Source organism: Vigna angularis, chromosome 3 (genome assembly GCF_016808095.1).
Source record: "Vigna angularis cultivar LongXiaoDou No.4 chromosome 3, ASM1680809v1, whole genome shotgun sequence".
Classification (NCBI taxonomy): Eukaryota; Viridiplantae; Streptophyta; class Magnoliopsida; order Fabales; family Fabaceae; genus Vigna; species Vigna angularis.
In genome coordinates, this window is record NC_068972.1 from 30,904,228 (window position 1) to 30,918,056 (window position 13,829).

Here is a 13,829-nt window from a genome sequence, read left to right on the forward strand (position 1 = left end):
TTTTACAATTATTTAAAATTTATCAACAATTGAAACATTTAATTTAAAAATAATAATTCTTTCGTGCAGAAAATAAAAGTTGAATAAAGTATTATAAGTTCAATAAATAAAAAAGTACTATTTAGCATAAAGATCAACGGAATGAAGTCAAAAGAATATCATTGCTACCATAAACAAGTGCATAATACATTACTACCAACGAAGAAAGTACAAAAACGATGTGACATATTATATTATATTTAAATACCTAATTGATGAATAACTTTAACTTGTTTTACTTTTACTTTTGTGCGTTTTAAGTCGACATATATACTTTTAGGTTTTGGAAGAACAATGTCTTTTATATTTAAATAATTTTCGTTTATTAATTGATTTTCCTTATACTTTTATGAATAGAATTTTATATTTCATCATTTTATATAAATATTTATTAATTAAATTTAAAACTTTTCAATCGAATCACAAAATGAGAAATAATCACTGAAAACAAACATAATTCATCAATAACGGAAACAATTAGGTCAATGTCAATTACCTAATTGAAAAACCACCTCACCTCGCACGCTACACCACCATGCGTTCCACGCCGCTGCAGTGGCGTCACCTAACACCTACGCCACCACCATGTCACGTGCCCTCACACTAACGCAACCTCAGCATCACGTGCCTCACCCACTAACCATGGTTTTCACCTATTATGCTCTCAATCCACACCATTTGCAACACAAAACAAACAAATTAGAAAAACAGCAACATAAGACCGTAGTCATTGTACTACTTTTCGTTACGAGTTCTCGAAAGGAGTGGGCCCCATCTGACAGCTGGCTTGCCACGTGTCATTTTTTCTCATTTTTTTTTACCATGCACTGTGAAATATATCAAAAACGAAACAAAATAAAACAAAAACATTTGCACACACACAACACAACTCCCAGAGTTGAAAATTGAACAAACCAGGAAAGAGAGAGAACTATATATTTTGAAGAGAAAACAAAGCCTAAAGCATATTCTTCCAAATTATTCATTCACTCCTACAACACCGTTTGTGTTTACCTTTTTGGTTAGGTTTGCCTTTTGGTTTGGTTTGGTTTGGTCTTCCAGGGAAAACCAACGCTACTATTCAATCCTCGAACCGTGTTCCTTGCGTTTTGGTTTTCTCAAGGTTTTGTTGCGGCTGAAGTAGTGCTCGTCGATCGATCTTCAAACATGCCTTCTAGTCACTTGCTTCTCGAGGAACCCATTAGGATGGTCTCCCTCCTTGAGCCATCCAAGCCTGTTAGTTTTTCTTCGCCGTTTTCTTTTCAATCAATGGATCTATTTTATGAATATTATAAAAAGGTTGTTTCTTTGGCAGAGTTTTTTCCCCGCAATGACAAAGATTGTTGGGACTCTGGGTCCTAAATCTAGATCCGTTGAAACTATTTCTAATTGTCTCAAAGCTGGGATGTCTGGTATGTTATATCACACCTTTTCCCTTTTTATTTTTCTTTTCTCAGATTGTGGAGGTATGGGGTTTTTGCGGAAGAACTGGTGGAGGGTTGTGTGTAGGTTTTTTTGTTGATGGTATTATATTTATTGTTGTTGGGTGTAGTGGCTCGATTTGACTTCTCGTGGCATGACCCTGAGTATCATCAGGAGACTTTGGAAAATTTGAAGGTTGCTATCAAGACTACAAAGAAGCTCTGTGCTGTGAGTTTTCTTCCTTCTCTGTTGTTTCTTGTAGTGGTTTTTGTTACCTTGGGGCTATAGAGCGGAGGGTTCTGTTTGTTTCATGGGAGAAATGTAGCTGAAAGATGGCTATGCCAACAATTCGGTTTTTCCTTTTTTTTTTCCCTTTCGTGAGTTGGTTGCTTTGGATAAAAGAATAGAAACTGAAACCTACTTTTTGGTATGTTTACTGTCTGATTTGTCTTGGTGCAGTGGAACTTTTTAGTAACTGCTTCAGGAATCTTTGGTTTCTATGTTCTTGTATTTTTTTTCTTTCCATTTCTGTTAGAATTATGTTTATGAGAGTTTGATATTTGATTTTTACAGGTTATGCTGGACACAGTGGGTGCAGAAATGCAAGTTGTTAACAAAAGTGAGAAAGCTATCTCTCTTGAGGCAAATGGTCAGGTTGTTCTAACTCCTGATGCCGGACAAGAAGCTTCTTCTGAAATACTGCCAATCAATTTTGATGGGCTGGCTAAGGTACGTTGATATTGTTTGTTGTCGTTATATGATGCGACTTTTTCACGTGCACTGTTTCCACGGAATTAACTTAAATGGTTTATTGTAATTAACTTTTTACAATTTTACGGCATATGCAGTTCAGGCTTTGAATCAGTTTCTTTTTTTCTGCTTGAATTGGCTATAAATTTTAACTATTTAATTTGGCTCTTCTTGCCTAAATCTTAGTAATAGTTAACTCTGTTTTTCTTGATTCCTACTTGTAAATTTTCTTTTTGTGACTGCTTGAATTATCATTTGTGTCTTGCCTTATTTTGTGAAAGTCTTGTTGGACGAATGCTTCTTTCAGACCTATGTTTTTGTGTTGGCGTACAATGTTGATCTTTATTCTTATTTTTGATAGGCTGTGAAGAAGGGAGACACCATTTTTATTGGTCAATACTTGTTCACAGGAAGTGAAACTACTTCTGTATGGCTAGAGGTAAAATATTATTGAACCCAGATGCAAAATTTATTCCAATAGGTCCCTTGTTATTGTTACTTCAATGTTCTCCAGTATCTATTCAAATGATTTACATTGGTCCTTTTCATTTGTGTTATGAGTTTGTATTATATATTGTAAAATGTGCATGAGACGTTTATTTTAGGCCATAATGTCATTTCTTGTAATTGCAATTTACAGAATTGATATGTTTTTAATCTAAGTGTGACCTTAAGCATGAAAGGGAATATTCAACCTTCTATATGTATGATGGATTCTTCAGGTATCTGAAGTCAAAGGGCAAGATGTTGTTTGCATTATAAAGAATTCGGCTACGTTGGCTGGGTCACTGTTCACTTTGCATGGCTCTCAAATTCATATTGATTTGCCCACTCTCACTGAGAAAGACAAGGAGGTAAGTTATGATTTTGATTAGCATGCTTGAGTGATTTACCTTTCACTGTGCATGCAGTGTTTCTTGGCCTAGGAAATGGGTTTCCTTAGTTTTGCTCTATGAAGCACGGACAAAGACACCAGACATTGTGACTTCAATAATATAATATTTTATATATATATATATATATATATATATATTGAACATTATTATGAATAATTTAATTGATAATATTATATTCAAAATCATCTATAAAAAGGTTAGTCAAATATACCAATCTGAACACATTTTTTCCTAATACAAAAACAGATCCAGTCCATCCATCTAAAATTCAAAAAGTGAAAAGAGGATCTAATTCGTTTAAGACATTTCACCCCTTGCGGATCACCATCATTGAAAAAGGCACCCTCTAAGTTAGATTCATCCAAAGACAAATTTAAATACAGAAGAGGAAACATAAAATGTAAATAGGAAATAAACTGTTTGTTTTTCAAAGAAGAAACAGAAGCCTACACCTTAAGTTTCTTACGTTATAACTTCTTAAAGAGGTCACTGTGTTTTCCCTCATTCATGTTGTATTGAACTGCGTCGGAGCCACAAAAATGTTTTTTAAATTTGATGTGTGTCGTATGGGTGTTGTATGCATGTCAATCTTAGACACATGTCGGACATGGAGACTAGACATTGTGGAGCCATACCCAAGTTTTACAAGTTTTGGGATTATTTTTGTTTACTCTGTTTGTTTTGTTTTCAGGTTATAAGCACCTGGGGAGTTAAAAACAAAATTGATTTTCTGTCATTGTCGTATACTCGACACGCTGAAGATGTTCGCCAGGTAATTTGAGTTCAAAATCCTTTACTTTGATCTGTCATCTCAAAGTCAAATTCACTTTTGGTATTTGAATTTGATCTTTTATTTTTAGGCTTTCTGTTAACGAACTTTTATATGTCTGTAATGCAGGCACGTGAATTCCTTTCAAAGTTAGGTGATATCAGTCAGACTCAAATATTTGCAAAGATTGAAAATGTTGAGGTGAGTTTGCATATATCTTAGCAATGTACTGTGAGAATTTTTTTTTTTTTCATGAAGTTATACTATTATTGGCTATGCGAATTTATTTATATATGAACATCTGCATCTATCTTGTTTCTTAGGGATTGACTCATTTTGATGAGATTTTACAAGAAGCTGATGGAATTATCCTTTCCCGTGGAAATTTGGGTATTGATCTTCCACCAGAGAAGGTAGATTTCCTTTTAAAAGCTTGTTTTGTAGTTTTTGTTGCCGTGCAGTATCATATCAAAATAAGATTAGTTTTGGTTGGACTAATTCTGTGTTAGAGATATGGTCTCTGCAACTATATGTCTTTTTTTTGGTGGTTGTACAATAATACTATAGTCTCTATGAAAGAGAACCCTTCTCATTGTCGTTTAGTTAGGCTAGGTATTATTTCTGTTGTATATGCTTATCGAGCACCTTGTATTAGCTTGCACGAGATTATTCTCAGAGTTTATCTGAATGTACTCCCTCTCATTTTGAGAGTGAGAAATACAATTTCACTTTCATATTTTCTTCAGTCTTTACTACTTGATTCTAATACTTGGTATTTGCAAAATTATTCTGGAATCTAGATTCAACCTTGGAACTTTAAAATTTAATATGAGCATGCTGTGAGGAAAATGTATTATGTTTTAGCTGAATCAGCTTAATGAATTGCTGCCTATGTTAAGACAATTATATCTTTGTTACTGTCCCCATTAAGTGGATGCTGAATAGTTCTAAGACTGACTTTTGCATAGATATCTTTATTAATTACTTTCCATTTTCTTTTGTAGGTGTTTTTATTTCAAAAATCTGCTCTTTACAAGTGTAATATGGCTGGGAAGCCTGCTGTGCTTACACGTGTTGTGGATAGCATGACTGACAACTTGAGACCAACTCGTGCTGAAGCCACTGATGTTGCCAATGCCGTTTTAGATGGTAAGTTTTCATATAATGCCACTTGTTAGGTTAGTAACCAGTAGTAGCAAGCTGTTTAGATACATGATCATTATTCATCATTCATCAAAGACAGTCGGGACATATTTCTCTTTTCTTATATATTTAGTTGGTTTTCAAATTATAGTGATGCCATTTTTCTCCAGTAATTCTAATCTAGCTCTTGAAGCTGTATGGTAATATTGGTTTGCTTCTTAATTGATAACATCTGCAAGTATTTGACAAGATCGCATCCCCATCCCCTTTATGAATGATTGTTTCTTTAATCAGTGCTTGTCCACCGTGTTTAGTTCGAACTACTTGATGTGTTGTTTCTTTTATCAGTGTTTGTCCACTCTGTCTAAGTTAGAACGACGTCATGTGTTTCTTCATTAAACTGTCTACAAATTTACAGGAAGTGATGCTATACTTCTGGGTGCTGAGACTTTACGTGGATTGTACCCTGTTGAGACTATTTCTACTGTTGGCAGAATTTGTTCAGAGGTAAGTTCATTTCATATCTCATTAATTTTTTTTCAATTCATTAGATTTGTTTGAAGCCAAAATACTTTCTCCATATGTTGGACCTCTTACTTTTGTGAATCCTAATTTGGGTTGATAGCTTTCTTGTAAACTGATAGTGATTGATTCCTACCACTGTCTAAGATGTATTTGGGGGAAGGTTTAGGAAGAGTGGGGATCTGAGTCCATTCAAGTTTTAAGATGCTTTTGTATCAATTCTTGAATTAAAGCAAGAAAAGTATGTTATTCTGTCTGTGATAGGTTTCTTGTTAAAGAAATCCTATCTCTCACTCAACCACTCTCGGAAACAGTACAGAGAGTGTGTATAACCTCTGATATTATTGACTTTCAAGAAAGAATGCAAGAATAGGAAGAACAATGGAAGCTTAACCTTCCCCAACAAGGATAACCAAATCCTGTTTTAGAAACTACTAACAGTCCAAAAGTCCCTCCCCTTATTCCCTTTAACTATTTATACAATCATCATTGTTCCCCCTTCCTAACTGTCAGACAGTTAGGCCAGCTAATGCAACTAACTACTCACATACTCTTCTTTCTCCTAACATACACCCTCATCATCCTATCATTACCCCCCCCTCCATCCATAACCTTGTCCTCAAGGTTAAATTCTGGAAACTGTTCCTGGATGGTGGCTCGATCTTCCCAAGTTGCTCCTTCTTTTCCCCCTGTCTGCCATTCTACCAGAACTTGGTGACATACTTCATCTTCTTTTTGAATTTGCCTACGCTCCAAAATTCTTGCTGGCCAAAAAGCAGGACCGTCAGCTTGCAACTCCTCTGGCAACATCTTTTCAATCCCATGGTCCCCCACCGCTTTCTTTAACTGCGCCACATGGAACACTGAATGAATCCTGGCAGATTCAGGTAACTCCAATCGAAAAGCTACACTCCCCACCTGCTGTAGCACCTTGTAGGGCCCAAAATAACGTGCCGAAAGTTTTGGGTGTAGTCTAGTTGGCATTGAAGATTGACGGTGTGGTCTAATCTTCAAGTACACCCAATCTCCCACTTTTATATCTATCTCCCTCCTCTTCTTATCTGCTTGCTGCTTCATTAAGTCCTGAGCCCGATTCAAGTGATACTTTAACTGTTTGAGGGCTTCATCCCTTGTCATCAAATCCTGTGCCACCGCCTCCACTGGTGTTTCCCCCGGAATGAACCGGCTAAATGAGGGAGGGGCTCTCCCATATACAACTTCAAACGGCGTACATCTTGCAGCTCCTTGATAGCTCGTGTTATACCAAAACTCAGCCCAAGGAAGCATAGCATACCAACTCTTTGGTTGTTCAGAGCAAAAGCATCGCAAATATCCTTCAACAATGCGGTTAACCACCTCAGTTTGCCCATCCGTCTCTGGATGATACGCCGTGCTCATTTTGAGCTGTGTTCCCTGCCTCTTGAATAATTCCTTCCAGAAAATACTCAAAAATAAGGGATCTCTATCACTCACCATCGAAACCGGAATCCCATGTAGCCTGATGATCTCTTTGGTGAACACATCAGCTATGGTTTTAGCAGAATATGGGTGTTTCAATGCCATAAAATGCGCGTATTTACTCAACCTGTCCACCACTACCATAATGGCATCATACCCTTGGGATTTAGGTAATCTTACTATGAAATCCAAGCTGATTTCCTCCCAAACAGCTTGTGGAATGGGTAGGGGTTGCAACAGCCCTTGAGGATTTGCTGCCAAGTACTTATGCTGCTGGCATACTGCACAACTCGCCACAAATTCAGTGATTGTCTTCTTCATCCCCGCCCAATACAAAGATTGGGCTATCCTCCTATATGTACGGTAAACTCCCGAGTGCCCCCCAGTTTTGGTTACATGGAATTCATCAAGTAACTTTGGTATCCAAACTGAACTGGACGATATCACCATCCGGCCTTTGTAATGCAATCTTTCATTTTCTAAAGTGTAAGCTCCATGAGAGTTTGAATCCTGTTTGAGATCAGCAATCACTTTCTGCAATGTCACGTCCTCCTCCACCTCTCGCAGGATGTCATTAAAATCCTGCCAGAAGGGCCTGGAAATGAACTGTAATTCCCCTTCCTCCATCCCTCCTTCATCTCTCCTCGAAAGGGCATCAGCAGCCCTATTGGTACTTCCCTTTTTATACACGATCTCAAAGTCATATCCCATTAATTTTGCCAACCAGTTTTGCTGACTTTGAGTGGTAATTCTCTGTTCCATCAAGTATTTCAAGCTGCGCTGGTCAGTGTGCACGGTAAATTTCCGCCCCACCAAGTAAGGTCTCCAGTGTTGAATGGCCAAAACGAGAGCCATTAATTCTTTCTCATAAATGGACTTACTTAGAGAACCCGTAGACAAAGCCTTGCTAAAAAAAACTATCGGTCTCTTATTCTGGGTCAACACAGCTCCCACCCCACCTCCAGAGGCATCACACTCGATGTGAAACTCTTGTTCAAAGTTTGGCAAAGCTAACACGGGAGCTGAGGTTATCGCAGCCTTCAACATATCCATCGCTTGTTTTGCTTGCTCGGACCAGTCAAACTTACCTTTCTTCAATAGCTCCGTCAACGGTCTGGCCAATTTTCCATATCCAGCCACGAATCTTCTATAGTAACCCGTTAACCCCAAGAAGCCCCTTAATGCCTTCAAGCTCCTCGGCTCTCCCCATTCCACCACGGCTTTCGTCTTATCACCATCCATCTCCACCCCCTGTTCTGAGATTTGATGGCCTAAATATTGGATCCTCCTTCTTCCAAACTCACATTTCTTATGGTTGGCCACCCATCCATTCTCCTCTAGCAACCGTAGCACTCCGTCTAGATGCACCAAGTGGTCTTCCCATGTGGAACTGTAAACAAGGATATCGTCAAAAAAAACTAACACCCATTTCCTAAGATACTTCCGCAATAGCTCATTCATCGTACTCTGGAACGTAGCAGGGGCATTAGTGAGCCCAAATGGCATAACAAGGAACTCGAAATGGCCGAGGTGAGTACGAAAAGCAGTCTTGGGCACATCTCCTTCCTCCATTCTAATCTGGTGATATCCAGATTTTAAATCAATTTTCGAAAAGTAACGTGCACCGGTCAGCTCATCTAGCAATTCTTCTATCACAGGGATAGGAAACTTATCGGGGACAGTAGCTTTATTTAGGGCCCGGTAATCTACACAGAACCTCCAACTCCCATCCTTCTTCTTCACCAAGATCACCGGACTAGAGAATGGGCTCGTGCTTGGACGAATGATGCCCGCCTTCAGCATATCTTCCACCTGCTTCTCAATCTCCCCCTTCATGAGGTGAGGGTAGCGATATGGTCTCACATTTATGGGGTCTACGCCCTCTTTTAGTTGGATGCGGTGCTCTCTGTTTCGGTTTGGAGGCAGCCCCTGAAATTCACGAAAAACGGGATAGTGCGCCTGCAGCACCTCCTGTAATTGCCTTTTCTGCTCTTCCGTCACATCATTATCCCACTCACTGCAGTTTTCCTCCTCCACTTTGCACAGATTCCAAACCACAGCCCCTGAGTCAGCTTCCACTAGTTTAAACAAGCTCCGGGCATTCACCACCTGTCGCGATAATGATGGATCACCCCTTATACATATCTTCTTGTCCCCCACTTTGTAGACCATAGTCATTTTTCCCCAATTGGTGCTTACTTCTCCTAGTTTGGCCAGCCATGCAACTCCCAAAATTACATCTACACCCCCCAGCTCAAAGACGTAAAAATCTTCCTCCACATCGACTTCCTCCAGCTTCACCGTCACCTTCTCACACCGGCCCCGCGTCATTCTCCGATGGCCATCACCCAAACTCACGCAGTACGCCGGGGTGTCTGTCACCTTCAATGCTAATTCCTCCGTCAGCTTCCGGCCTATGTAGTTGTGACTGGCGCCGCTGTCTATCAGCACCACCACCCTCTTTTCTCCGATCATCCCAGTCAATTTCAGCGTTTTGGCCGACGTTAGCCCTTCCGCAGAACAGGCCGATAACTCCAAGAGCGTCTCTCCTTGGGTTTCGGGTTCTTCCCCCTCTTCCTCCTCTTCGTCTTCCGCCAACACTAATACCCTCAAACTCTTCTCATCACAACGATGGCCGGGCGCGAATGGGCCACCGCACCGGAAGCAACGGCCTTCCTTGCTTCTCTTGAGAAACTCCGGATACGGTAGGTTTCTCACCATTCTTCCACGGTTATCGTTCCCACCAGCAATATTCAGTCTCGTATTCGCGTTCGCGATACCCCCATCTCTTCTCGCATTTCCCGCCGTCTCCACTCGGCCTCCTTGGTTCGCCGGATTACGAATCGGGTCTGTTCGTATCACTCCTCCCGATGATCGCATGCCTGCGGAATTCATTCTGAACCCACTCGCAAACCCCCCTTGCGCTCTCACCATCGCATCCTCCACGTCCCGAGCGACCCTCATTGCCTCCGTTAAATCCGGCGGGTTCTGGATTCGAACCTGCCCCTTTATGTCCTCCCGCAGTCCGGCGAGGAAATATCCGAGTACTTGCTCCTCCGGTATGCCCCTCGTCTGTCCCGTCAATACCTCAAAGTTGCGCACAAATTCCTCCACCGTGCCCTCCTGTCTCAACGACGCCAACCTCTCGAACACCGTTCCTCTAAATCCCCCACCGAACCGGTTGATCATCGCGGCCTTCAAACCGTCCCAGGAGCGATTTCTTGCTTTCTCTTTCCAGAACGTAAACCAGTACGCTGCGCTTCCCTCCATACTCACATACGCGATTTCCACTTTGTCTTCATCGCTCATCACCTTCTGAATGTCGAAAAACCTTTCCGCTCTATTGAGCCAACTCAAAGGCTCGTCTCCATCGAATGTCGGCAATTCAATCCTTTTCCGCCACAGCTTTTGTTCCTCGCCTCTGTTTCCATTTCCCCCATTCTCATTTTCCCGCACGACTTGGTGTCTGTTGTCGTTCACCGAACTGTCATCGGAACTCCCCTCCGGTGGATTAACGCGCGTACCTAAGACCCTCATAATTTGCTGCAAGTCTCGTCGTACAGCCGCTGACTCAGCCTTCATTCCCTCCATCGTGATCTCAATTGCCTCCAGTCTCACAACGGTATCGTTCTCCATCTTCGTTTACTTCTCGCAAAATTTGGATCCGGCAGGTCGGACCAAATTGATAGGTTTCTTGTTAAAGAAATCCTATCTCTCACTCAACCACTCTCGGAAACAGTACAGAGAGTGTGTATAACCTCTGATATTATTGACTTTCAAGAAAGAATGCAAGAATAGGAAGAACAATGGAAGCTTAACCTTCCCCAACAAGGATAACCAAATCCTGTTTTAGAAACTACTAACAGTCCAAAAGTCCCTCCCCTTATTCCCTTTAACTATTTATACAATCATCATTGTTCCCCCTTCCTAACTGTCAGACAGTTAGGCCAGCTAATGCAACTAACTACTCACATACTCTTCTTTCTCCTAACATACACCCTCATCATCCTATCAGTCTGTTAAAGATTTTCAAATATCAATAGTTAGATAGAGGGTGGAAGGACAGGAATAAAGCTTAAATAGGAGAGGTAGAGGAGAGTGCCATTCTGTTTTATATTGTTGTTGCATGAGCTCAGTTGTAAAGGGAAACTGTTGAGAAGTGTTGACCCTTTGAGGGTAGATCTTTCTAGTTATACTTGTAATTTCCATTTTCTTTTCTATCTTTTGCTGTCCAACTCAATGTGGCATTTATTTTGCAAATCCATTGTTGGGAATTCCTTAGAAGCATATGAAATGCCATACCAAATGCTCTTCTATTTGAAATGTCTCAATTTTGGCTGAATTCTACCTCCTATTTCATGTCCTTGTAGGCTGAGAAAGTTTTCAATCAAGACCTTTATTTTAAGAAGACTGTCAAATATGTTGGAGAACCCATGTCCCACCTGGAATCTATTGCATCCTCTGCGGTAGTTACATTTGCTTATGTCTCATTTCTTTAATAATAGCTTGTTCATTTACTTTTTTTACGAGGTAGTTGATTTGATTTGATTTGATTTTTTGAAACTAGATTCTTACATGCTAATCTTTACTTGTTAGGTACGAGCGGCAATTAAAGTGAAGGCATCTATTATTATTTGTTTTACTTCATCTGGAAGGGCTGCGAGGTACTTTCTCAATTTCTTTGGAGTAACTAGATATTGATGTCTTCATATTTAGTATTTTGGAAAAAGAAACCAGTTGCTCTGAATTGGATTAGACTTGGTTAACAAACTATCTGTTAGGAACCAATAATTGAAAAGAGAGAAATGAAAACATTTTATTGAATAGAATTAAAAGAACAAGAATTAGGGAAGCACTGTAATGCTCAGTCTGCAAAATTCACCTCCTCCCCCCTTCTAACTCATGAATATTCTAACTATCTTAACTAATTTCTCTTCTCGGTTTATCTTAACACTATCCTTTAATAATGTCTGTATCATTTCTTTCTGGCTTTCATTTTCATTTAACCTTTATCCATAAAACTGTCTATCTAAATTGTTATATGTACCTGTCAGATTAATTGCTAAATATAGGCCAACGATGCCAGTTCTATCTGTTGTGATACCTCGACTAAAGACGAATCAGCTACGGTGGAGCTTTAGCGGAGCTTTTGAGGTTGATTTTTTATTTTGCTGCTTTTTTTTTATTAATTATCTGACTGTTATTAGGTTGAATGTGAACGTTTGAGTAACTGGGTTGTCAACAATTGCTAATTAAATTGTGCTGTGTTTTTTTTTTCTTTTATATCTAAAGAACAATTTATTCTGTTGTTTTTATTGTCATTTCCGAGTTCAACTGCCAACTTTGTTCTTGGTAAGGTTTATGTCTGAGGCAACTGAATATTTTTCAAATAACATTTATCATAATATAGTTTAAATTATTGTTAAGTATTCTCAGCATATCATTATTGTTTTATTCTGTGTAAAGTAAATACATACACGCATTTATTGTATTGGTCATTGGAAGTTATTACTTTACACTTGGATATAAGCACTCCTATTCCCATTTACTAGAAAGTTTTATTCACCAGAACGCATTTTGCTTACATTTTCTTACTTTGTTTACCAAACTTATTCGATTTTGTGACACAGGCAAGACAATCACTTATTGTGAGGGGTCTCTTTCCTATGCTAGCAGATCCTCGACATCCAGTAAGTTTTTGTTGTGGGATTTCTCCTCATTTATGGTTTCCTATTGAATTCATAGGCATTGTTATGTTGTGATTGTTCTTTTGGGGTAGACATTAGATGCTGAATCAATATCATGGTAACTGTACTTAGTCCAATGTTTTATTATTTTCTACAATAATCTTCACACCACATGGGACTTTTGTATTAATGATATTCTTTGTGCTATAGTTGCACTGATATGTATAAACATGTAATGTTCTGCATCTTAACATGCACCCCATTAATCACATACTCTATGCTTTCAGGCTGAGTCAACAAGTGCAACAAATGAATCTATACTTAAGGTTGCCCTTGATCATGGAAAAGCATTGGGAGTAATAAAGTCACACGACCGGGTAGTTGTTTGCCAGAAACTTGGTGATGCATCTGTGGTTAAGATTATTGAGCTTGAAGATTAAGGAGCATTCAACCAACATCAGAATTAGTGTTATTTATTTGTAGTACATCTTTTCCTAGTTTTTCAAAGATGCAGGTCATTCTGCCACAAGTAGAGGTTTATCTCTGCTTGATTTTGATGAAACGAATTTTGGATGCAAATTATTGCTGGCTGTAAAACATAAAATCAAGGGAATTTACCCTTGATGCCAATTTTTGGGTTTAGTATTATTCATACTAGAACACAGCTCGAAAATGTGATCATTGAATCGGATTACCAAACAAATGAGATGCTAATAGCTTGTTATTTCAGACACCAATTGTTTATGACCTTATTTTTTTTTTGTCTTGTCTTTGTGGTCATATGAGCAAGAGTATTTAATTAACAGTGTGTATTAAACTGACTTTTACTAATGAAAGTGCCTAAACTGCCATGATTCATTAAGGTTTGGTAAGTATCGTTTAACTATTTGGAGGAAAGTTCAGTGAATTAGTAGTATAACCGTAGTTGATTTGATCTTAGTTCTCTTGTTAACAGAATTTATACAAACAAATTATTCATGGCAACGTTTATTTTATAGAATTAACGGAAGTATGATGCCAAATCTGCTCTGCTCAAATCATTAGGCTCACTTTGAGAAATTCAATATCTATAATGTTTTAAAGCAGTAAATTTCAATAAGTGATATTTTGTTGCGGGTTGTACAATTATCATCCGGAAATTAG

General features: G+C 39.0%; 1 protein-coding gene across 2 annotated transcripts; it reads left to right on the plus strand.

Annotated features, from left to right (window-relative positions):
- The first annotated feature begins 885 nt into the window (after positions 1-885).
- Positions 886-13,415, plus strand: LOC108325828 (pyruvate kinase 1, cytosolic). Of its 2 annotated transcripts, XM_017558909.2 has the most exons (16): positions 886-1,275; positions 1,355-1,451; positions 1,592-1,689; positions 2,035-2,190; positions 2,573-2,650; positions 2,934-3,065; positions 3,799-3,879; positions 4,006-4,077; positions 4,200-4,289; positions 4,881-5,025; positions 5,438-5,526; positions 11,370-11,465; positions 11,596-11,663; positions 12,054-12,153; positions 12,630-12,689; positions 12,974-13,415. In XM_017558909.2, the coding sequence occupies exons 1-16, from the start codon at positions 1,207-1,209 to the stop codon at positions 13,124-13,126; spliced, it is 1,584 nt and encodes a 527-aa protein (XP_017414398.1). In that variant the 5' UTR covers positions 886-1,206; the 3' UTR covers positions 13,127-13,415. The 2 variants fall into 2 exon arrangements, with proteins under 2 accessions (XP_017414398.1, XP_052730068.1); XM_052874108.1 differs by lacking the exon at positions 11,370-11,465.
- Positions 13,416-13,829: the final 414 nt, after the last annotated feature.